The sequence below is a fragment of the Polypterus senegalus genome, chromosome 7, assembly GCF_016835505.1.
Source record: "Polypterus senegalus isolate Bchr_013 chromosome 7, ASM1683550v1, whole genome shotgun sequence".
Classification (NCBI taxonomy): Eukaryota; Metazoa; Chordata; class Cladistia; order Polypteriformes; family Polypteridae; genus Polypterus; species Polypterus senegalus.
The window spans coordinates 168042886-168069925 of record NC_053160.1 but is presented as its reverse complement, the minus strand read 5'-3'; the positions used below and the strand labels follow the sequence as shown (position 1 = coordinate 168069925).

General features: G+C 33.9%; 1 protein-coding gene across 5 annotated transcripts in view; it reads right to left on the bottom strand.

The window, feature by feature from the left end:
* tln1 (talin 1) overlaps positions 1-27040 on the bottom strand; it is a 178761-nt gene that overhangs the window by 54889 nt on the left and 96832 nt on the right. For 3 of the 5 annotated variants that reach the window (XM_039759572.1, XM_039759574.1, XM_039759573.1), the window contains exons 11-25: positions 25240-25395; positions 24583-24684; positions 22686-22762; positions 21822-22002; positions 21471-21584; positions 20849-20957; positions 15070-15278; positions 14070-14168; positions 13040-13105; positions 6198-6365; positions 4878-5169; positions 4241-4407; positions 3389-3517; positions 2069-2182; positions 940-1053 (exon numbers count right to left, since the gene is read on the bottom strand). In XM_039759572.1, the coding sequence (XP_039615506.1) occupies positions 940-1053; positions 2069-2182; positions 3389-3517; positions 4241-4407; positions 4878-5169; positions 6198-6365; positions 13040-13105; positions 14070-14168; positions 15070-15278; positions 20849-20957; positions 21471-21584; positions 21822-22002; positions 22686-22762; positions 24583-24684; positions 25240-25395 (2097 nt within the window). The remainder of the gene's footprint in view (positions 1-939; positions 1054-2068; positions 2183-3388; positions 3518-4240; positions 4408-4877; positions 5170-6197; positions 6366-13039; positions 13106-14069; positions 14169-15069; positions 15279-20848; positions 20958-21470; positions 21585-21821; positions 22003-22685; positions 22763-24582; positions 24685-25239; positions 25396-27040) is intronic. The other 2 variants (XM_039759576.1, XM_039759577.1) reach the window with 1 other exon arrangement.

Below are 27040 nucleotides of genomic sequence, written 5' to 3'. Positions count from 1 at the left end.
AGCAAAAACGTAGACATTAAAAAATATTGGTAATCCACAGAATTAACTGGCAAAAAATATATTAGACTGGTGTTACTAACCATCTAAGCCAGCCAGAAAAAATGTATTCATTTCCACATGCCTAATAGTTCAAGTCATGTACAAGTCAAATTTTATTTATCACATACAAATTATACATACTTTACAATGTGCAGTGAAATGGTTAAAGTTTCAAATGGTACAAGTGAAAACAAAAGCTGCCTTAACCAACTTAGAGTGTATCAGACCAAACTCAATATGTGTTTTAAAGAATTAATTCAACCCATTATTCTAAAATGTGTGTATGAATGAATTGTTCTGAAGACACAGAAGCATAATTAAAGTATAATTAAAACTGCTCTGTTTACCAGAAATGTAAGATTTATAGGTACATTTTAGGAAAAATGTATGAAAACCACATTACATTTGGTGTCTTGTACTTTTTTATATAAACAATGAAATGACTTAGTACATTTTAATTAAAAGAAAAATGTCTATTATAAAAGTGTACTTTCCTTTTGAAAAATATCAGATTTTTTTAATAGAAAACACACGTATATGCATATACAGCAGGAATACGAATTTGCTAATTGGGCATACCAACTTGGACTATACAATTAGGAATAGGAAAAAATAGTCCCTGAACAAACTTATGGAAATCTGATACTTAGCCTAATTTTACTACGGCTCATACCAAAGGTCAATATATAGGTATAAGGCTAGTGTCTGTGTAACATTAAATATTATAGATTATACTGAAATTTAAATGTTTTTCTAAAAGTGACTCAAAAATTCAAAAACAGAACATTGCATAATGTCCCATAGTCTTTTCAGTTTCCTCCTATGGAACATCTTACCCAGATGTAAGATACACAAGTTACTGACATTTATAACTGGATAATTGTTTAGTAAACTGCTCACCTGAAGGAAGTTCTGGCTGGCACCAATGAGCGCTAACTGAGCACTGGGACTGTCAGGCTGAGATTGACTTCCCCGAACTCCCTGAACCAGCATTGGAATCTGATCTGCAACCACCTGTGGAAGATTTATTTATTTAATTTTATATTATACTGTCACACACATGTGCATGGGAGGTAGCTAAAGGGCTTGAGTGAGGGCAATTCCGAATCTGACCCGGATGTGGCAGAGTTCACCGACTCTTTTTGTCGCTTTCCTGCAGACAATTCACGGGAAGTTCCACCTGGCCCTGCTGATGTCACTTCCAGGTCTGGACCTATAGAGGAAGGCCTTGCCGGCTCCAGCCCCCTTGATATCACGTCCGGGCTCGAGCCTATCACTGAAGACCTTTCCGATCCCACCCCCTTTGACGTCACTTCCTACCCTGACCTTTAAAAGCCTTCAACTTTTCTCTATTCCCTCAGTTCTGGTTTGGACTCCATTTTGTGCACATCAGTGCTATCATTTATTTGAAACTTTGCAGCCAGGAAACCAATTATAGGGGTGGCTGCCCCCAACCTTCTTGATGAATTTGTGTCGTTTTTGTGACAATACATATACATATTATATTATTACATATATATATATTCATGTACAGTATATTAGATAGATCGATAGATGGATATTAAAAAATGCAAGTTCAGATTACACAACAGACTGACTGTTACTTTCATTTATACTGTCAGTTAGCAACAATCTTAAGCAAAACATCTACAAAAATGTAAATAAACTATTTTATGCTTATCAAGGACCAGATTTTGATTCTGAAAAATACTCATATGAAATCTATTACTATAAACCATTCCAGAGTATAAACAGACATGCATATGACAAATGCACATATACACATAAAGTGCAAGGCTATCATATAACAAGTAAACCAGTCAAGAAAAATAATAGAGAAGGCTTTCCGTGTCATAGTTGCGCCACTTTACAATTCAAGTCACAACGAGTTTCTTTGCTGAAGTTATTGGTATTGACTGAAATATCATACTTGCTTTTTACAGGCCATTTCCTGGTAAGGAGGAGCTGTTGAACTTTTACTGAAAACATGTCAACCAAACCGAGGAAATGAAACACTAGACGTTCTTACCTTGCAGCTTTGAACAAGCTGCTGCTGAGCTGCAGGATTCTTATTGGAGGAGGCGGCATGCTGAGCTGCTGCAATTGTTTGAGTGGCTGAGGCGGCAGCCTGCTTTGCTGCATTCTACAAGAAACAAAATGTTATATAATGTCAATTACACAATCGTAAATGAAACTGCAAAACATAAAGGCATTACTATTAACTTTTGTCATTTTATTCCTGGTTAATCACCTCATGCTGTATAAAATTTCCATCTACTTTTTACAGAGGTCCTCAATCTTGGTTCCGAATCCTGCAGTAGTTGGAAATTTTTTTCAACCCCTTTTCTTAATTAATACTTAACTGTTGCTTAGTTTTTTAGGCTTACATGTTTAACTCCATTAGTGTCCACTTTTAACACATAGGCAGATGCCTTCAGAGCTTTTTTTCTTAACTAGCTTCCAATTAATAGGTGAACCAATCAGCTAACATACACCATTTGGAACTGTGTGTACACTCATCATGAAGTAACTTCTCATTTAAAACATCAGAAAAACAAAGATAACTAAATTTGCTTTAGCACAAAAAACATTTCACTTTTGTTGTCAGGTAAGGCGGAATATGTACGTTACAGAATTAAATAATAGCAGAAATTTGCTTCTAATCCTGACAATCTGCAGCAACTGTGCCAAGGACTGAGGCGGAGGCCTCCTGAGTGGAATTTACATTTTGAATCCTTAAAGCCATATTACCAAACCTGAGCTGACTTCCAACTATCCTTTATACAGTATGAATCTCAAACCTTTGTTCATCTGCCATGCAAAAGTCAAACTACGTCAAGTTGTTACTCAAGGCCAGTTACAAAAATAAATTAAATGGATAGATATCTTATATTCCTGAAAAACATCTTTCACAAAGATAATGGTGCTTTTACGAACATGCTTCTTTTTCTTGCCAGCTTCTACAGGTACTGTATACTCACTAGCTGCATCATATCCTAGCACAATATCTTCTTGGCTTAAGAATATTAAAATCTGCAAAGGTTGGCACAGAATATTACCAACATCCGTCTGATATATGTTCATATTTAAAATTCCCTACTTTAAAAAGGAAAAAAGACACCAGTCCCCCTGTGCTCCCAAAGCTACTTTCACACTTCTTCATTCTGGCAAACAGTACGGAATCAGTGGTGCTCAATGCAGAAGATTCAGGCACAATTTCCATCTATAAATATTCAAGGTTACTAAACACATACAGTATTTTATATTATACAATATATAGAATGGAGTTGCTAGAGTGTTAGAATAAAACTTATAAAAAAGTGTTTTGAGCCCCTTTTTTTAATATTACCTCTAATTTGTGGACTAGTTTCTTTTTGATCGCATTCTGTGCCGCTGCATTTGTGGCCATGCGCAGTCCTTCAGCTGCCTCTCGTAGTTTCTGCTGCTGCTCTTCACTGTCTGGGTTGGCAGCTGCACCCTACAGAGTTTTGTGGGAAAAAATAAAGATAACCAAACACATTCTTATTTACTTTTAAATTATTTTTGCAAAGCAGTTAATTAAGCTCCAAATGTTATGTAATTCAAACAATTCATGGGTGGCAGATGTAAGTAAATAACTATTATATTCACATGGTCATTAAAAGAAAATCAACTTTCGATCAGCCTGCCCTTTAAATTTTCACCAGTTTGGAAGGGAGTGGTTTTAAATTTGACATGATTACATTAGAGACGGATATATCTAGATAAAAGTGATATTATTACTGTTAGCAGTATAAATCATTTCCAAAATAAAAGACATGTTTTAACTACCATTGTCAATAATATTTGTGCAGCATCTTACACACCAAAACTGTCAAAATGAATTACAAGAGCTAAATTAACTTACTTTTCTAGTATTGCTGTGTGTACTTTTACCCTTTAGAACTTAACACACTTTCTTATAATTACCTTAATATAATTTGCTTTAAGATACCTTCTAGTTACCTAATATTATTGGCTTCCATTTTGTGAGCTGTATTAATTATGACTTTTTCAGCTACTGTTATGCAATGTTTAGAGAATTATGTGATTCAGCTGGACACAGCATTAAAATTTTAGCAAGAAAATGACTTAACCATTTTAAGAGACTCCCAATATTTGTTCTTTTATTAAATTTTTAATTTTAAATATTCTCTATAAAGAAAATCTGCAAATAAATTACCTTAGCAGCTTCTACCATTTTGGCAGTTGCATCAGCAAGTAACTTAGCTGCTGAAAGCAGCTTGCGGGAGTTTTCTAGATCTGACTCGCCTTCAGCATCAGCTTTAATTGCATTAACCAGATCTGAGGTTGCCTGGGCCAGAATCCGAGCCTGCCTCACCATTTCACCTAGAAAAATAAAGTTTTTAAATATTATCTCTTGTTACCATCTGTCTGATTATAGAAGACTGTCTAATCCTCTGTCACTTCTTTAGGGATATTTTCTCCCTGGAAGCCTGTGAGAATTCAGGCCTGGGACACCAATCTAAACTTTGTGCAAAACTTGCTGTCTGTCCACACTGATGTGCATAGCTGTGCTTTGACTTCCAGGGTGAATGCTACTACAAAATGTAACCATTTGTAAGCATAATTTAAGAAAAGAAGATCTGATATTATTCATATACAATATTGTAATATTCGCTTGTGGTACATAAAGTCTTTCCAAGTTTACTACAGTACCATCCAATTAAAAAAAAGCACAGTTGAATATACCGAACCAAATGGCATGAAATTCAGAACACGAAAATCTACATGTCTGACATGCTCAAGTTTAGACAATGTATAATTGACAAGATAATTATTGAAAGGCAACCCTTTACCTGCATCACCCATTGAGCTGAAGATGTTCTCCGTGACATTAAGGATGGTGTCAGTTGCCTGATCATACCGACCAATTGGCTGGCCTGTGGCGTAATGCTTAATGTGCTGGAGCAAGTCATTAAGGGCCTGAGTTACCCCTGTCGCTGCTGCTCCCACCTGCTTCAGTAGCTGTTCATCATTTGATGCTGCATGTGATGCCTCAACACATCCTTCTACAGACTTGGCCACCAGTTTTCCTGCTTCAATAAGCTGTTCCTGACACACTGGTGAACTAATAGTGGGTGCAACAACCTTGAGGAGAGAAAAAAAAAAAGAAACAAAAACAAAACTGATTCTGTGTTGTATCTTGCAAAATAATAAATTGTAAACTGAAGTGTTCATGCATGTATTAATTAATATAGTAATAAATGTTGTTTTGGAAATGTATGGTAAAATATCGTGAAATATCTGTAAAGCAAAAAAAAAAAAAAAGAATATTTTGAAGGGGGTGATTCTTTTCTTTACCCACTCTACATTAGATCAATTTCTTTTTTGTATTATTTTGCCGTAAACTGCATTAATAAATAGGCACCTACTCTATTTTGCATTGTTGGAAATGATATTCCATTAGTACTCGGAAATTTATTCTCTTTTCATGTTACACTATAAATTTAGCTTAGGGTTGTGAAATACATACTGTGTAAAGCAATTTACAGTTCACTTGCACAGTGGAACATGCTTAAAAAAGTTAAAATCATACTAGAGGAAATTAACACTATAACTTTTAAAATCTCATTTTGCTTTCATACTAAATAAGCACCTAAAAGCCCAATATAAAAATTTTTAATTTTGTTAATTAAGACAAATTACAAGGGGCCGACATATCTTATAAACCTTATAATCAGTTGTATGAACAATAATTGTTGTTCTATGATATGTAGTTCCAGCTTGAAAGAAGTGAACAATGAAATTCACCAACAAATTTGGTTTGTTTCTACACAATGTTAAATAAAAACAGTTGTATAGTACTCAAACTTTGACCTAAAATGGGTCATAGTATTACTGCTCATGTTCGCTTTCTGTACAAAAAAATTGAATAATGAAAAGGTCACCAGTGTGTCAAATAAGTATTTATGATCAAGTCTGTTACAGGAAGCCAGATACCAATTTTATTTTGCATTTTTGTTCACCTCTATCAAACTTTGTTGTCCTTGTATCTTAACATATAGTCCTAGATAAGTGCAGACTACGTTATAACTGACTTGATATCCAAAAAAATTAGAGTAACGTGAAGCCTGGATAAACAATAGAAGCTAGCTATGGATAGCCACCCCACCTACCCGAGTACATGCCACCAGTTGAGAAGTTGACAGGGCACACTGTGTTGCAGCAGCTATCACACGATTCTGTAGGGCTGAATCCTCGGTCTTCTGGGCAACATTTTTGGCTTTTAGCACCAGGGCAGCTGCAGCATTGGCTACTGCCTTGGCAAGCTGCATCAGCATGTCCTTTAAATAAAAAAATAGAAGTAAATAAACAAGTCTTGTGCATCTGCCAGCTAACTAGCAAGGCAGACATTAACAATTCATAACAAAAGAAACACTGATCCCCTGCAGTCAGCTATTTTAAGCTTTGTCACCTGAACTAAGCTAAACTCCCACTAACAATAACCTTCTCAGTTTCGCCTTAAAATGCAAGACATTCACTTAAAATAAAATGTTAGTAGTGTCCAGTTAACGGCATTATTAATATTATCCAGCTAACATTTATGCTGTAATTTATTCTTCTAATTTTAAAAATGATTTTTTAAAGTATCTGATGTGTCGTTTGGCCTTAACAGAAATAATGCACTTTCCAACTTAATGTTCTTTCTGGTTGTTTTTGTGAATCAACTATTTAAAATCACTGAGGGAAAAAATTTTAAATATACACCTAAAAGTTTAAAATAGTATACCAAAGCCATTCTCGTTTGAATTTACATTGTTTAAATTCCATTTCAAATTCCACCCAAGGTAAACTGATATTTTTGCAATAATAATAATAAAAAAATAAAAAAAACAGGAGAAGCACAGTATCTGCTTTTAAACACTGACTTATCCGACTGCTTTTAAAAAGAAGATCTGGATAAGAAAAGAGTACTGGGCCAACTATTAGCTAACCACAAATACTTGATGGACTCGATGGACTCACTGTCTGTAGAACTTTTGCTTTTATAATAACTATTACTTTTATGTTAAGCACTCTATTATATCATATATATATATATAATTTATTATTCATCTTAGACAAAACTGCCTACCAAAATAATAATAATAATAGTTCTCATACGGTAGGATTATGTTGAGATTTAACAGTCTATGTCCTCTGTAAAAAGCACTTTGTAAAAATTGGCATTGTTTGATATAAATAAGAAACAATGTCAAACAGAGTAATTAACTGAAGCTTTGTGTTTTTTTTTATATTTAATGCTCAGCAGGAATGAGGGAAATACAGGAAACAGAGTCAAAGTCAATGCTGATGAGCTTTTTTTTTTTTTACTTTAAACTTAACTACAGAAATAAATGTGCAAGTAACACAATCAAAACAAATATGGAAGGTAAGTATTTTGGGAACAGAAACTAATTAAATTAAAAAATGCTTTTGTAAATAATACTTGAAAGAAAACAAAGCAAATGAAAATTGAATTACTAATGCACAAAGGGATATATGTTCCAGCTCTAAAATACCACAGTAACTCCAAATAACATCTAAGTGCCAAGTAAAGGATTGTGTCTGCTCAATAATATGTCAGGACCCCTGAGCTGAAATGTCCTTTCATAAAATTGAAAAAGAAAAAAAACTAAATAACTGGTTTGGGTATGCAGACTGGATATAGCCTGCTGGAAGAGTAACAGGCACAGCCCATAGGCAGTTATCCTTGGGTACAATGGAGGGTTAGATCTTCCAGCTGGAAGTATCTGGAGACAAGTGCTAGGGCTAGGATGGCCTGGTCTGCCTAATGTTTTGTCACTGCAACCGCTCACTAGGACAAGTGGACAGAAAAGCTCTGGTCACCTCAGACTAGTCATCAACTGAGAAATGGAAAAAGTACAGTTTTATAAATACATGATACAGCAGAATAACAAGCTATGTCATTAAATAACTGTCACAGAAGAGGAGGTGAGCCTTGTTTTATTAGTACAGTATTTCAAGGCCAAATATGCTGGGAGTACCCAGTAAAGAAAACAGGGATAAGGACAGAAACCTATTAAGTTTAAATTATGCCCCCAACTATATGAATTTGTTTATCTACAAAGAGCCATAAACACAGGGAATAAGTAGTGCTATAGATGGTAGGACTTGGAAATTTCATAACTCAGCTCAATGTTACTTTGGAGCAATTGGGGGAATAAGATGACAAGCTTTGTTGTGCTGAATGCTCTGTTCCCAACAAACCTGTAATGTTCTAAAGGGTCACCACAAAAATTTGTTTCTAATAACTCAGTTTAAAAGCTTAATACTGTAAAGCTGTTTAATATTGTGTTTGTACATCTCCATTGTCTTGATGTTAATAGTTCAGAAAAGGAATAGTTTAATTTTATATCAATAATTTCACTCTTCATTACCATGAACGGCAGTCATCATTTTGTTAGCCTTAGAATTTCTTTTCCGAGCTTTTGTTCATATGTTTGTGAATTTGAAGTCCAGGTGAACTGGTCATTATGTCAGAGAGTATGGCTGATTTAGGATTGTAATTAAACACACATTGTTTGATATAGGAGGATTCCATTCTGCATTTAGAAGATTTTAATTGCATTTGTCACCGGCATTCTTAGTAAATAAAGTCTATCCCACCTGAGGCCATAACTGAACAGGCATCATTCTGTCATAAAAGCAACACTGACGGCCTGGTCCCTAGATTTTTTTTAAAGGTACACTAGACAATGGCCACAGTCTTAACAACTATTCACTAATCTTTTTTGAACCACTAAAAAGCTCTTAATAAATTCAAATAAAATTGGGAGAGGGGGTACATTTCTCATTTTTAACTGTATTTTTATAGTTTAGCTCTGAAATTGAAGCCCACAAACAAATAAAACACTAACATTGTAAGTGTGCTCATCTGCTGACCTCTTTATTCCTTCAGAATTCTAAATTACAACTGGATTCCCCTTAAGCGAAAGGAAATTCCTGCCATTACTTTAGAAAACTTGTGAATGAAATACTACATTTTTAATGTATCTTGAAATCTCTACTACTTATCTGTATTCCTGCTTAAAATATACTACTGCTTGAAAAACAGAACAGTCATGCAGGGGACCTCCTTTGAATTATTTTTAAATACTCAAACTTTTATAAAACAAAATGAAAAATCTGTAGAAAACCCAAAATATTAACTTCCCAAAACTACCATTAGTCTATAAATTTAAAGAACAAATGACAGCATTTCATTATCAGTCTTCATATACTATAAGTTAGATGCTTGCAGAAAATGGATAAACTAAGAAATGATGAGAAACTGAGAAAGATGAGATTGTTTCTGCCTAATATATGGATCTTTAGGACTCTTTTTCACAACTAATATACACAGTTATGTATACAGTATACATATAACATTAAAAAAGCAGTTTAACTTATATTTAAAAAGACACAACAAATAAGTAATGTGTGATCGTAGAAACAATTGCAAGCTACACATCTGTAGAATAGGATATTTTAATAGATATTATCTTTAAACCTACAATAGGGTTGCATGGTATACTGGAGTTTGGGTCTTAATAGGGGGCAGGAACACCAAAAAAAAAAAAAAAAGGGGCATACCAGCTTTTTGGTATTTTGGGCACTGGAAGTAAAAGTCAGGCTCTCTCTCAATCCCACCCAGCTTCCCCTTTTTGCCTTTGATACAATCGCAATTTCAGTCTTCAATGTGGGTTTTCAAGTAATCTTATTATTTAATCTTTCTTTATTTTTAGATTACTTGTTTCATCAAAGCTAAAGGAAACTTAAACATTTTGGAATGGTTTCATCATCCACTCCAGAATGATGAGTACTTAAAACAATTCAAGATCTGGTCAGGGCAAGGCAAGGCAAGTCTCATTTCATCATCTGTATGGTTAAGACCAAACTAACTTGACTTCTTAAGTTTACACAGTAAAAGGACCCCGCAGACTTGGTCTTGGTTTGATTATTTGGCACTCAATTTGTTTCAACAATAGTTTGCATTGACTTTATTAACAGACCTAGTTAATCTTGTGGTTCATTTACTTTTGCAGAGTAACAAATTCTTATTTATTTTCTTTCACTATTGCTTGCATTCATTTCTATACACAATATATTAAATTATAGTAAACTGTAATCATTAAAATCCATAAACATCAAGCTGCACTGTAGAAGGTTGATCAAGTTTACCTGTTTCAACATTAAGACATTCAGACTACAGTATAAATCAGAATAGTGATTAATTAGAACTGATATTTAAAAAAAAAAACAATGATATTGTAACACGTTTTCATAAATAATTAATAAAATATCAATTTATAGGTAAAAAATATACCTATTTTGCACAGAATTGATTTTAGAAAATAATTATTCCTCAACACTTCTGTATCTTTAACAGTTTAGAAATTACAGCTGAACAAGTTGAAAACTGAAATGTGAAATACTGTCACTTCGAGTTACACTGAAGTTTCACCAATTACACAGTAATATGAATTCTGATAATCCGTGCAGAAGAGCATCTCCACCATGTTACACAACATGGGCACCTACCAGACACAGAAACGTTAACAATGAATATCATACAACAGGGCTGTCAACCTGCCAAATGCTTTATTTAACAAAAATACACTGAAGTTTTAATTAAACTAAAAATATAAAATGGTACTGCAATCTGGCTGTGTGATTACAAATTTTGCCAATTTTTGCATTTTATAATCTTTCCAATTTATCTTTTTATTTTACAATTACTCTACAAAATATCACTAGTTAAACCTATATTTGTAAATTATTTAGTATAATATGACTTGTATTTTAGGCATTTACACATATACACTAAAATTAATTAAAAAAACTAATTTTATTAAACACTAACAAGCAAAACCTTGAAAACATCTGAGAATGTCACTCAAAAACAAACTAAATTGACAGCACTGTTACATAATATTTCCATTACTGTAATATTAAAGAATAATTTCCAAAACTAGACTTGCCTTTGTAAATTTATATTCATGAAATGAATAAAAAATGTTATCCGAATGCAAAATATATTTTAATTATTCTTTCAAAAGGATAAAAATAAAATATATAAATATGTATCTGTATTTGCATACTAAAACTTCAATTTGAATCTTAAGACCTATTTTTAGTTTGTACATTTTCCTCAAAATCAATAGGTGTCATTCTTAAACATCCCAGTGTGTATGACATTACTTAGTAATGAACACCTGTTAAAGTTTAATTACAGAATAAAATAATGAACAATAAAGCATTTTCTTAATTTAAAATCAATAAATAATTGTCATCAGCATAAAGCATAAAAACTCCCTATTCTTAACTGAAGTAGTAGAGTGTTGTACCGTGTTAGCCACAGACGGACACAGGAGACAGTAGGGTGAAATGACACCTTTTACACCTTGCCTGATGAAGGGGCCTTAGCCGCCTCGAAAGCTTGCATTTGTAATACATTTAGTTAGCCAATCAAAGGTGTCATTTCACCCTACTTTCTCCTGTATTCTTAACTGAAAAAAGACGCAATATATTGTATAATGATGTCCTTTCATACCACATCATTAAGAATTAAAATCTAGCAAAAGTATTTTTTCTGTATTTGATCTAATAGAAATAGTGAAATGGAGGCAGAAAAATACTGCAATCTGCACACAGAATATGTAACACACACACCCTACTAAAATGGTGCAGTGCTACTGAATAAATATAAATGAACTATGTTAAATTCCCTTTTATGTGTACATAATTCCATAATATTTTTATAATATACATACAGTATATAACTTAAGTATAATATCCATTCAACTGAACTATTTGCCACTTTGGTATGAAGCAAATTTTGTCAGAACACTCCTCAAATTTTGAATCAGCTGACTGACAATATTTATTTATGGTCCTGTTTGGGTAGAAAGCATCTTAAGGATTCATTATGCCAGACATCTGTCTGCTGGGACTTCAAGTTTCACAAAAGTAAAATGGAATCAATATGAGAATACGGTATGATTTGTTAATATATAAATAATATCTAAATAATATGTAACATGTAATTTAGTATTTAACTTTTATTTTGTCTTTATTGGAGTGTTAAATACATTGTAGGTTGTGAGAGGGTTTATGATGTATTATCTGGTTTTAACACCAGGTCATGATAAAAGAGGACATGCTCATAAAGGGATGTAGGTTATAATTTATATATTTTATACTATACAATATACACAAAAAATATTTTACTAAATATCCTTTTGAAAGAAAAGCTAGGCTTCAATAACATAGCTTGTAAGCTGTTCTCTATAATTGATAAAAACTCATATAAATGTCATTTTATATGCTTGCACAGATCATCAAAATCCAAATTATCAGCTACAAAATAGGAAAGTACTGTATACAATTAAAACACATACTCAGGCACATGTGACAATTTTGGCACACTTAATTACAAGGTTATTTAATAACTTAAGCAAGAACAGGTGTACATCTAAGGCATTTGATGATATACACAGAAATTAATTTATTGCCAGTTTTTGGGGAAGATTTTTTTTAAGGCCAATCTGAAAATGACTACAAACTGCGGTGCACATCACTTGTTCTTCACATCTGAGTATATATATGTAATATATAAACAGTACTGCATGGGAGAAAAAGAAAAAAAAAAAAGATTTCAACATTTCTGTCAAGAGTAGCTGAGAATTTGGTTGAAAACATCCAACAATTGTACGGTGCATGTAGGGATGCACTGTAGCTTTGTTTCAACCAAACTATAAGAAACAGTGACAAAATGTTGAAAATGTGAAGATACCCTGGAAAAATTAGTAATCAAGGAAACCACAGGTAGAAACCCTATGAAAGATCAATGATCGCCAGCCCAAGATTGTTTTAGTACTATGATTTTAAAAAGTTTTTCATCTTGTATCTTTGAAGAGAAGTCTAGGTATTCTGTTTTTAAAGATTATATAGCTATACTTTGATAACTGTTTACCATCCTTTGACTATTAGGAGAGACATTCCGTGTTGTTTCCCTGAGCATTCCTTTACCTAAAAGAAACTGTACAGAGCATTTATAGAAAGACTGGTTATTTTTGTATACAAGTTTTTTTTTTAAAACAAAATTAATTAATAAACACTTCAACTTATCAATGCTGCTGTTAGAAAACTGTTCAGCAAAAAAGTAATTCTATTGAACTCTGCAAATACATAGAAAGTGGAGTTCATTGAACCTACTTATATAGCTCAAAAATCAACAACTAATGGAAAGTTACTCCTAGCTTCTTTAGTAAAGTAATTAATTGCTGTTTAATACATGCTAATTAAAGATAGGATTTCAAATTAAACTGAAAATAAGACATTCTGGACAATATTAAACCAGAAATGATAACCAGTACTAAGAGAACTAAAGTGTGGTACAATGAATGTGGTGCAAAAAGAAGTTAACCTTGTGCTTCATTCTCTAAGACTAAAGGACACGTGTGGCAGACACTTATTTCATAATGCACAGTAACTAAAATAATTCTTAAGAGAATTTTCAGCAAAACAAAGTGTGACAGACAGATTCAGAATAACAATGTATCCTCATAATAAACACTGACCAACATTTCAAAGCATTCTTTGGCAGCTACAGAAATATAAAATATCATATGTACCACAGGAGCATACGAAGATCCCTACATGTTTTGCAGGGAATCAAAATTTCTGCTTTTTAGCTTCACTCAAAGTGATATTTGATATTTATAAAATAAGAGATTGTTTTTGACGGTTTATGCCTTGTATTATTTCTCAGATCCAACACTACACATTATAACAAGGTAAAACCTTAGATTCTCTTACACCTTCGATATTGAATTTATCAAATTGTTACTACTGTTCATCTAAAAAACTACAGAATTATTTATTTTATTTTGATAAACTGAACAATTCACTGAAAAGTGAATAATCATGTTAAAATAAAATATAACACATTGACCACCCGCACCTTAATTAGAACCATGGGAAGAGCATCTTCCTTTAATTACCTGGAATCTGGGGTCTGCATCACTCTCGCCAATCTGCTGTAGTAAATCACCACTGGCTTGTCCAACATTTCCTGCTGCCTGTAGTAAATTCTGACGAGGCTGAAAGGGGAATGATGTGAAAAGACAAAACATGTATGATCACTCGTCTAATCAGTGGAACTGGTAGTTTTAATGTACTATAAAATTACTGAAGATAACATGCTACACACACCCACTGCCAGTATGAAACTCTTTCCTGTAGCTGATATAATACAATTTTCTGCACGTACAACATCAGACTAAACTGCAATTTCCACCAGGGCAAATGAAGAAAGAATTAAAAATAGATTTGCTTAAATATCAGCTACTGTCCTGAGTAACAGTGGTATTCCATTAAATGCCAAAATAATTTGCAACTCGCTTTTGCGAAGAAACTCATTTAATACACAGATTACTATAGGGTGGTCCAGAGCTAATTATGCAATTTTCATTACACTATAAGTTTATTACATAGAAAACCACCCAAAAAATCCTGGACCATCGAGAAGTGTGCGAACTGACGACATGAAGAATTGTCTTCGCAGCGAACTGGAATCGCCCCCACATAAATCAAAGTCATCCAGACAATCTTGATCTGCATAATTAGATCTGGGCCACCCTGTACAGGTTACTTCAGTATGGCCAAGTAACATATGGTACAATTAAAAGACAGTCAATTTTAAAACAACAACTGGTGCAGCTTTAACATGGTGCCTAAACACATAAAATTAAACCCCAAGGAAGCAACATGCAATTGTCATTTTATGTATTTTTATATTTATCATGTCGGATAATATACTCAACTAAAGATATTACTTTAAAATGGTAATATTTTTCATAGGTTTAAAAACTATCATTACAAAAGGATAATATAATGAGTTGGTTTAACCAAATTTTAAACAAGTTATTACAAAGTATGTCTGTAGTATTAGGGTGTTGTGTCTTGTATGTCTGTAGTACTAGGGTGTTAAAACAACTTTACCTCAGTACTTGTGGGCTGCGCTGTCTTTAACATATCAGACACGGCACATGCAAGATTTTTGGCTGCATGCAGTAGCTGGTGCCCATTAACACCCTCATCCTCCATAAGAGCAGCAAGAAGTTTAACACCTTTGGACATCTCAGTTAAGTTGGAAGAAATGGTGGTCACCGCACACCCTACTGCTGTGTAATCTGTATCTGCTGGATCACCTGGAAGAAATAAGAACAATTAGCAGCCATAACATAGAAAAAACAGCTCAAATAACAGTAAATAAATGTTACTCATTTGATCAAAGTAACATAAGGAAACAATAAAGTTTGATTTTCAAATTAAATGACAGTGGTTTTACGTCTGATAAAGTACACAAATCTTCTTAATGGTATTAAGTTTAAGCATGTCACAGCTAACTTGACCAAAAAAAAGTATGTGGACATCTCTCCTAATAAGTGGGATTGACTATTTCAGCCATACCTACTGCTGACAGGTACATAAAATCAAGCATATAGCCATGCACTCTCCATTTAAAATAGGGTGGGCCATGCTCAATCATGGGACACCACTGTTCCAGTAAGTAGTGCCTCAAATTTCTGCCTTGGCAGAGGTCACCGGTCAACTGTAAGTGCTGTTAACATGAGCTGGAAATGTCTAAGAGGAAGAACAGCTTGACATAAAATAGTAGTTCACACAAGATAACCACTAAACACTTCACCGTGTAGCATTAAAAATCGGTTGTCGTAGGTTACAACCCTCACTACTAGTTCCAAACCTCCTTTGGAAGCAACGTCAGCACAAGAATAGTTTATTGGGAGCTTAAAGACAGGGGTTTTCAAGTCCACACACAATCCTAAAGTCACCATGCTCAATTCCAAGCATGTGAAGCACATCACACTCTGTAGTGGTGGAAACAATTTCTCTAGAGCAGAGGTTCTCAAACTTAATTGATTCTCAAAGTGGGCGGTAGACAAAATATTTTCTAGTGCCCCCCCAAAATTTTTAACTTTACCACATCTTACAAATCACAAACGCAATCATTACTTTAATTATAGCGTGCCATATGTGTCTTATCCTGTTTCCGAGTTCAAACTTACATTTTAAATGAGACTTTCTAACTAACGGGAGCAATAAAAACGCAACTTTATAATATTTAAAAAGACTCTTATTCCAATTAAAACAAACATTTCAATTAAAATTTTAAAACTTATCTAATGTGAAGGATGAATCTGAGGATTTTTAACAAGTTTGTTAATATCAGGTTCGAATTTACTCAAAAACAGCCGCAAGTCACCGCGTTCGGTAACATGCAAACGATTCCTCTTTTTAGTTAGCAGCGTTGCCACAGCACTAAATCCACGTTCACACAAATATGACGATGGGAATTCTACCACAAATCGTTGAACAATCGACCACAATCCAGGGTACAATTGTGGGATTGGCTTTTGTAGCCAAAATTCTTGGTAGCCATTTTTGAATTTGATTTTTATTTCCTCGTTCGTTGTCAGTTCTATAAGTTCTTCCTCAAGCTGGGATGATCCTGCTGTGTTCACATTTGAAAAAGGATCCAACACCCAGTCCGGTATTTCCAATTTTAAAATGTCCTGGAACCGTTCTTTGAAATCACTGTGGAGGTTCTCCAAATGTTGGCAGTAAACAAGCAAGTCGTTGTTGATGAAGGGTACTGCTGATAAATTAGGGAAATTGTGAAACTCACGTCTGCCGATGTTTTTCTTGTGTAAGAGCAGTTTGGCTACGAAAGCAGCAACAATATTTTTTGTTTTAATCAAGTTCACGTCGTCACCTTGAAGTTGGAGATTGATATCATTAAACAATTTATACAGGTCTGTCAAGTACGCAATATCATTCTTTGATGTGATGAGGTTGTTGCGCAATTCTGTGTCTTTGTTTTCCAAGAACTCTATCACAGAGTCAAACAGATTATAAAATCGAGTCAGACAAGTACCTCTTGATAGCCAACACACTTCTGTGTAAAACAGAAATCGGTTGAAATCTTCATCATTAACAACACAAAGCTGATTAAATAATCTGTCATTTAAAGAGCTGTTTCGGATTTTATTGACTGCTTTGATGACATGTCGCAGTAATTGAAACAGCCGTTCACTCAAATTTCTCGCAACCAAATGTTGTCGATGAATGACGCAATAAACAGCGAGCACATCTGGAATTTTATTTTTTAAGTACGCTATGAAGCCTTTTTGACGCCCTGTCATAGCCGGAGCGCCATCCGTAGCAGCTGATATAATATTCAAGGGAATTTCTTTCTCATCACAAAACTTTTCCAGTGTATTAAATATGGTTTCTCCAGTTGTATCTGTCTCTAAATTTCTAGCAAATAATAGTTCTTGACATATTTCCTCATCTTTAATAAACCTCCCATATGACAACAATAGTGCTTCTTTAGTTGGTAAAGTGGACTCATCCAACTGAATTGAGAATTGACTAGTCTTCAGATGATTGCACAATGAGTCTTCAATATTTTCAGCCATTTCATCAATTCGTCTTTGCACAGAACTATTGCTCAAAGGAATTTTTCAAATAATATCTGCCGCTGGTTTATGAAGCACAGTAGTTATTACTTCTTTTATTGCCAGTAAAATTAACTCTTCTCCAATAGTGTGTGAGTTGCCTGTTTGAGCAATTAACAAAGAGATATTGTACGAGGCTCGAAGTCCGTCGTCGTCTTGCTTAGAAGCCGCTGAAAAAAGTTTTGATACAGTTGGCTGAGCTATTTACTTATTTTCTAGGTCTTGAAAATAGGCCACTTTTTTTTCTTTCTTATCTGGATGCATTTTATTCAATTGATCTTGTAGCCTAGAAGGCTTCATCGCTTCATTCAAAAATGTTTTTGACAAAGAAGGAACACAGGCGAAGATGGATTTGTGGGATTTTCAACAAATCCGTATTTAATACATTCCGCACTGTATTGCCGTCTCTTCTTTTTTGATTCCGACATGGTTTTGTCTTTACAAATACGTGAGTAAAGTATCGAGCTTAAAAAACTTTCTAACGATTGCCCGCGAAAATGCTAATGAAAATAAAAGAAGCATTACGTGCTCTTATATAGGATTAAAATACAGCACGCACCGACAGGAATAAGACAAACATGCACAAACTTGTTTACCTCATTCGATGGAATTCGTACTGAGCAAGTTAGAACGGTAACCGTCCTTTTTATTGAAAATAAAAAGTATAGAAAATAAAAAATATTGAATTAAAAAATGTCGAAATTTTAGTATAAATAAAAAATTGGTTATTTTTTTATTTATACGAAAATTTCGACATGTTTTTATTCAATATTTTTTATTTTCTATACTTTTTATTTTCGATAAAAACGACCGGAATCAGTTAGAACATGTATCGATGATCCGGCCGCTTGATACAGGATTGCACAAATCGCGTTGTTTAATAAAAACTTGTTAAAACTTGATTGCTCATGGGCTACCTACGAAAGCCATGATAAATTATTTATATTTATACAATCAAACAGGACAGGAATAAGAACAAAATAATCGATGTAGTATAGTAGGTAGGTTTTGATTTTAGTTTAAATTTTAAAATATTAGAAAAAAAAAAAACACAAATCGGCCATCGCCCCCCTAAACCACTTTAACACCCCCCAATTTTCTCTGGGCCCTTTAACGCCCCCCTGTAGGCCTCCAGCGCCCACAAGGGGGTGTTATCGTCCACTTTGAGAAAGACTTCTCTAGAGTGACAAATAATGCTTCACCATCTGGTAGCCTGACATGTAAATCTGAGATTGGCAGATGCCAAGAGAACATTACCTGCAATTACAATTCAAACGGTAAACTTTGGTGGAGGAGGATTAATGATCCACGGCCATTTTTCACAGTTTGGGCAAGGAAAGGAAGAATCTTAACGCTACAGAAAAGTGTGTGTTTGGGGAATGTTTCTGAATGAAAATGCCCCTGTGTACAAAATGAGGTACATACAGAAGTGGTTTGCAGAGACTGGTGCAGGAGAACATGACTGACTTGCACAGAGCCCTGACCTAGATCCCACCAGTCACCTCTGAAATGAAATGGAGAACAGATTGCTTGCCAAGCCTTACCACATGGGCTCACTAATGTTCTTGTGGTCAAAAGTAAGCAAATCCCTGCAGTGAATGCTGCAGAATTTAGTGGAAAGTCTTATCATTAAAGTGGAGGCTGTTATAGCAGTAAAGGGGAGGAAAAAACACTCCATATTAATGCCCATGGGCTTGGAATGAAATGTTCAGTTTTTTAACATACTTTTGGCCATGTACCACATGACAATACATAATACCATAAAAACTCCACAGCAAAAAAATAAGCACATGTTAAAGCAAAATAATTTATTGAGGCAATATATTCCTATAGTCCCCATTATAGTGATATGAATAACAACTGTTTCAGTAGAAGAAAGGGAGAACCCATGGCTCCTTTTCTATTACATATTTCACTCACACTAACCTGGATAAAAGAACACTGGCAACACTAAAACACTGATATCTTAATTCTTTTTAATACATGAATAATTAAAATTGACCACATGCTAAATAAAAAGTAGTTTGTCATGGTAGCCTCCTTAGCATTAAGTTCACGCTCAGAAAAACAAGTCAAAAACACAGAATTTTTTTCAACAACAACAAAAAAAAAAATCTTACTATGTGTAGCATATAAATACCAAAACACAGTAGGAAAGGCACGTCTATTGTCCACAACTGTACAGATTAAGTTTTAGTATAAGTTCTTCGAGTGATGTGTTTTGAGACTGTCACCAACTCACAGCTTGACGTTGCAATTGGGACACAAGAAACATGTTTCTTTGCACACTTTTCTTATAATTTTCTGTTGCCTTCAACATAAGATGGTAGAATGTCAGTGCCTGATCCACACGATTACTGCATCCCTGGTGTTACAGTAGGCTACCACACTACAAGGCTTAGTGTCTTCCAATTTCCCCTGACATGAACAGCAGCTGCTACATTATGAACAGTGCTTAGCAGGCACATTGTCTCCTTTGATCACAATAATTTTGCTTTTTTGTCAAGCTCCTACTTGCCCTACATGGAAACCTTCAGTCAACCGAAATCCCCAGGGATATCATGGCGGTTCAGCCATCAGTTTCACTATCTGTGTCAACATCAAATGACCAATTCATATTGTCATCACTATCGCTTGATTTAATTTTGTTCTAAAACTGACTTTACAGCTTTTTCTTCACAAGCCATTGTGTTTTGGTTGAAGGCTCCTCCCCACTTAAGTAAACTGATGTGTTGCCTTAGACTGGCAAAACTGAGAAATATTTATGACTTTTTTTCAGCATAACTTTATTTTAACCACTAGATGGCAGCAGAATATTATTCAGAGTTATTTGGACTTGACCGTCTACATTGGATTGTAATAGCTAAATCCAAAGAGACATCAGAGGTTAACTGTGTTTTTTAATATTGAAATAGCTGTTGTGAAGACTTTTTTAAAAACAGATCACAACGTTGCAAGAAAATACTAGGCATAAATCACAAAACCGAACATTAAATTTGTAGCAGAGTAAATGGATTGCTTTATAATTTTAACAATTCTCAGTGGCGACTACAATTTACACAGTAAACAGACAAACCAAGGCACAATCAAGTTTCCAGGAAATCTACATAGCCATTTCATATCTACACAATCTTTATCTGCTTCCATTTTCTGATAACAGTATTGCATTTGAGAAATACTAACTTCTTTAAATAAGGAAATCAAAAAAGAAAGAAAAAAAGAAAACACGGTTCAAGTACCTGCAGTAAGATTTACCACGGACGCTGTCCCAGCAGTGATTGCATCAACTTGAGAATGTATCTCATGTTTTGATTCATCCATTTTGTTTTTTCGCCATGCTTTGGAGGCCTAGGATTACAAAAAGGAACAGCAGAAGTATAATTTTCAGTTTCAAATATATTTAAGTTAGATATCAAATTAATTATCCAATGTTTTAAAAAAGTATGTAAATTATTTTTTCCCATTTGCTTGAGCCTGTTTGATTAGTCAATAATCTTGGAAGTTGTAGAAACTATACGAGTTCTGAGAATGGTACCTATGACCAACTACTTGGAACAGAAATTGCCAACAGTAATGGTAATATAACTTCTAATGACTGCTTTGCTTAATACAGAATATTAATCAATTCATCTGAGTTAATTATGTGAATGAGAAAATATAATCACTTAAAACTATACCTATTTTGACTTTCAACAAGAGAAAGAAGACTTTAAGGCCTCATTAAACAGCAGCAAACAGCAAAATAAAAATGAACTCTCTATTAAGAAATTTTTCTTGCAACATTCCGATATTTCAATGTATATATTTTTTTCTTTTTGAACACTTTGTTTAAAAAAACTGTTGTATTTGCCCAGTACTTACAGCATCTTGTCCAAGTGGAGGCAACGTCTCAAATTCATCTAGGGTAGCCTGTGCAGCCTGCACAGCCTGCATACTGGAGTTGATTGTCCCCATCAAAGCTTGTTGAGCAGATGACTGAAACAAATATTTCTTAAATTAATGCATTTTATATAATAACATGGAAGGTTTACAAATCATTTTACTGTGCTATTGAACACCACTGTATATTTTTACACTTTGTTTATTACTTTAACAGAATAATTTTACTCAATGTGCACATCTTTTTTGCATTAGTTTGTCCGACCTGAAGTGTAAAGAAAGATTTAAAGTAGTACATTTTGACTAAATAAAATATTAAGAGGAGAAAAATACCAGTGGAGCCATGTGCCCACGGTGCATCTGCCCACTTGTAATTTGCTGCTTAGCCTGTGGCATTGTGCCCACTTGGAAACTCTCAGGTCCTCCAGCTCCTGGGCGCATGATGGCTGGCAGTGCCACAGAACCATGCTCTACCTTACCAATCTGGTTAAACTGCTGTTGCATAACTGTTGATCTGCAACACACCAAAAAAATAACAAAAAAAAGTAGAATGTCACACAAATGAAAAATTCTCTACATATAACAATACAATAAACTGTAGTATCCAGTTGCTGCTGGAGAGCCACAGTGACTGACATTTTTTTCCAGCCACTATTTGTCAAAGTTGTTTCTGTCTTGTATTAAACCAACATTAAATGAAGTCTTTTTGTTTTGCAATTTCTTTAGGCGGGTATAAAATGTACCTGCGCTGCATCTTTTATAGTAACACTTAATTCTGGATCATTTTCAAGTGCCTAATTTCAGTGTAAACTTTTTGAAAAAAGTAGAATACACACAGATAGAAAACGGTTTGCCATTTGTAGAAGCAAGATACTACAGTTAATGTTCGGGCTTATCAGAGCTTATTCACGTCAGATTATTGGTACTTTTGAGAAAGAGGATTACATTTTAAAATATGAAGCAATAAGGAATTCATCTAATGCAACAGCAAAAGTCCATTATTACCTTAATATGACACTATAACATCACATGCCAAAAAGTGGCATATAAAATGAAACAATTGAAACAGCAGTAGGTAACCTTTCCTGCTTCCTTTTAGATTCAAGTGAGTTTATTTTGTGGCTATCTTTCGCTTTCTTTAAGGATTTATGTTTATCAATATTAAAAGTAAACAAAAAAATACATGTTTAAACTTACTTCTTTGGTGACACAGAGTCCTCCAACATAGTTGATTCCTCATCTCCCTCTAAACCAAAGTGGTCTTTACTCTTTTTCTTTAGACACATAGAAAACATATATTAGTTTGAAACATTTTAAAAACTACTAATTTGCAAGCAGCTTTAACCAAGTTTTGAGCAGTATGACTAAATAAGAATAATTATAAAAAATTTAAAAGGAAAAGGAAAGCTCTGCTCAGCCAGTTAAAACATCAACCCTTCTCATAAAATGCAAACTGAAAATGAGAATTAAGTTAACAAACATTCACACAGCACATGAAATCAGAGAATCTAAGAAACATTTTGTGAGTAAACACACACAGATGGCTTAATTTGAGCCTTTGCTGTCAAAGTGCAAAACAAGGGAGAAACTGCTCCCCTACTAGCAAGGACATTTTCAAGGCAAAATTAACTTAAATGAGCCAGAACTTGATTTTATGCAAAGAATAAATTGTCTCTCAGTAACTTACATACTCATTTTTTTTCCCCAATTACAATAGATCTGTTACTTTATACAAGAATAGAGCAAAGAATAAATGCATAAAAAATACTTTCTGCTTTAAAGGTAGTTGATAAAAAAGCTGACTGGATTATGATATGTTTTGGGGATTAAAGCTCACATAGGAGGAAAAAAATAAATATATTTTACCCAATTAACAAAAAACATTTCATTTACATGACAATTCTAATTTATCTTAGCAAAATGTAGATGCTAATAGGATAAGTGAGAATTGAGCTAAATTTTATTGCAGATTTAATTGGTTTATGGAAAGCACAAATACAGTTTTTGAAAAGTTTACACACCAAAATAGTTTAAATTTATGCTCTTAAGAATGCACATTTAATGGGAACGTAAGTGTATACTCCATATTTGACTGCAATAATCAAATTTTTAGTTAAATGCTGGTTTTTAAATATGTATTTTCTTGCTTTTTCAACAGCTGACTATTAAAACATACATAGTCAATCTTTTTTTAATATTTAAAAGCAACTATTTCTGGTTTATTATTATTTTTAACTTAAGACAAGCAATAAATACTACTGAATGTGGGACCAATAATTAGGGATGTAGCATAAAATGTTGGCCTCAGCAGCTGTGTGCACATTTGCAAATGTACACACTTTTTTAAACTGACCATGCCATATTTTTCTGCAGACATAAATAATGTACAGTTTTCACAAAATATTTTCTTAATGCAACAGTTACTGACTTCCAGGCAAAGACCATTTCACTGTATGTTCCCTCGACCAGAGTGAATGAAATACCACTAACAGATAATGGATTCATTTTGACAGCAAACATAACAATGCTTCAAAAGATACAATTACATTGAAATCGGTTTAAACATGAGTTGAAATGCACATTCAAAAATCAGTACATGAAATAACTGAAAGGCAGACAAGCTAGTTGGATCCTCGCGCGTCTACACTCTTCTCACTGAGAAGAAACTATCTTAAAACATTCAATATGTTAGCCTGCTGTTCCATTTTGCAGCAAATACTCAAACTTAAAGGACTGAGTAAAGAATATGCTAAAAAAATGGAGTTTAATAGCAAGGAAATATGAAGACAAAGAAAAAGGATTTTAGTAGTCAGTGACTTTAAGTTACCACTAAGTCTTGAGACAAAAGACGCTCATGTCTTGATATAGTTCATCTTTAACAAATGAGGTACAAAAGTAGGAAAAGTCCATTTTAAAACTATGAGATCTATGGGTACAGGATCACTGTGTGCAGCTGCTCTTACTGTAACTAAGGTTTTTTTTTTAACCTTTTCTTTAGTAACAAAATAGTTGTTGGTACCATCATTAATGATACAAGAATTCCATGTGCAGTCCCAGTTTTAACAATTAAATATTTCAAAAGGACAAGATTTACCTTTTTTAGAATAATATCTATATAGCCAGCAATAAGCTGTGCAATCTGTTCCCCTTCAGTTGTCTGAACTGAATAGTAACCATCCTGATAATCACCAAAATCCTGAAATATCAAACCACAGTATCAATTAGTGCCAATGTGTATTTTAAAATTCTACTATTCTGATAAAATGTTATATTAATATAGTTTAACATACTTTACAGACCTATCAGCAAGATTCATATTATTTCTATTTATTTTTAACCCTCATAATACTGATACCAGTGAAACTGTAACACATCAGAACATAAATTATCCTCTCTCTGCTCTGGAGTTGTTGAACACTGGACAAAAAAACTTTTCCAAAGGTGATATACTGTACAGTACAGAAGAATACACTGTGTAATTAGTTCTAATTTTGTAGTATTTTATCTAATACTATGCCTATGTAGAATACAGCTTTATAAAGTAAAGATTACTTTTGTGTAATAGAGCCCACAAAGGAAGTTACTGTATATAAAATAAAGATCAACTGATACAATGATCACTCTTGTTATGTTGGAGTTACCACAGCAATGACAATAGTAAACTGATGCATTTTAGTAAGTCGACAGATGAACAAAAAATGTATCCACCAAAACTTTCAATAGTCAAATCTTCAGTGGCAAGTATGCTTACCAAAGTGAAGCTCTTTGGTGAAGCTGCCCATCTCTTAATGTTAGTAAGACTCCATTCCTGTATCACTTCCTTGGTCTTCTCATCTACTCTCATTACAGATTCCTTTGTGATTCCAAGCAAGCGGGGTACTAGTTTATTCTTGCCCTTCATTTTTTCCTAAAAGAATATAGATGCTGTTATTCATAGGTGCAAGAAATCAAAACAAATGTGATCATTTTCAAATGATGACCAAAATAATTAATTTAGCCAATAAAGAAACAGAAAGGCAAAGTGTCCCTTTACAATACTGAGGTTAATTAAAATTACAATGCTCAGTTTGTTTACCAAGTTTATACCACTGAACAGTGTATGAACTACAGTATAATTTTATCTTCATGTCAAGACAAAGCTTAAACTTCAGACATGACTGTGCACTCCTGGGTATCATTTACATTAACTTGTTTGGCTGACGCCTTCATCCAAGGAGACTTACAACATTTATAATACAACTGGTTACATTTCTTTTGGTTTTCCAATTGAATCACTGGCATTTCAGGTGACTTGATCACGGTCACACAGTGTCAGTAGTGGGATTTGAACTGACAACCTCATGGTTTGAAGTGCAAAGCCTCAATAACTATACCATCCTGCTTGCCTGTATCACTTCATTCCATGAGATTGTTTGGTGTTCGCCACCGAAATTCTGACCATAGATAATATTAGAATATAAAAACAGTGACATATCTGCTTTAACTTTAGCAAAAATACTAACACCACCTGTTAGATACAGTTGTAAACAGCCAGCACAAGTATGCTTACATGTTGATGTTTCTGTCTTAAACAGAACTGTAAAACAAAGATGAGCAATATAATTGCCTTAGGTTAAATTTGTTATTCACACTGGATAAGGCGTTTTGTCTCATACATCAGAAAACTGAATCACTTTCTTAAGAAGCATTATGCACTGACAGTCAGAAACTGGAACTCTGGAATAAACCATAAGGCCCTAGACCTACAGTATGTAGTTATAGCTTGTTTTAGAATGGACATCTTCAATTTCTTCTGTATGGCCTTAGCAATACTTTATCAGTATACCAGTGATTTCAAAAATGCCTGCTCACAGATATTCAGAAATAAATCTGGAAACCAAATTTTCAGTCAGTTTCTGGATGTCAGATAAAGACAGACATACTCTTCTCCACTTAGTACAAGAAATTGACTAATTCTACTCAGGCAAGTATAGTTCTACCCAAGTCTTTTATTTATACTCTACTAGACTACTGTTCTGTACATCTACCAAGCACTGTGGAAGTTGTCATAGATACCCATCCCAAAAAATCCATTTTTCAGTAATACTGCATAAGGCACCATGGCACGATTAGCCTTAAAGCATGTTAACTTTGACTTCACTTCAAGTTTGATATCTAACCTATCTCAATTTGAAGACATCAACCACACTTAATAAACTACGTACAATGGGAACAAATTAAATTGCTTAAACTAGAAATGAATGAATTCCCAAGGTAGACAACAATGGAAGTCTTTATCTACCCCATCATCAACCAACACTTCTTAGACTGATAGTAATCACAATTAATAACTGAAATCTAACCATTACTTACTGCTGTTTTCCCTTAGTGTTTTTTCTGTTGATATTTTTGGTGGCGAAGGAGAATTCTAACATGAATGAATTTCTGTGTGAAAATGTACTTAAAAAATAGCTAAAGTCTGTTTGCTTATATAGTTTGAAAAATGTTTAACACTGCACTCCTGTAAAACTGAAGAATAAGGGGAGGGCAGAATTCTGTTGTACTTGATGTAC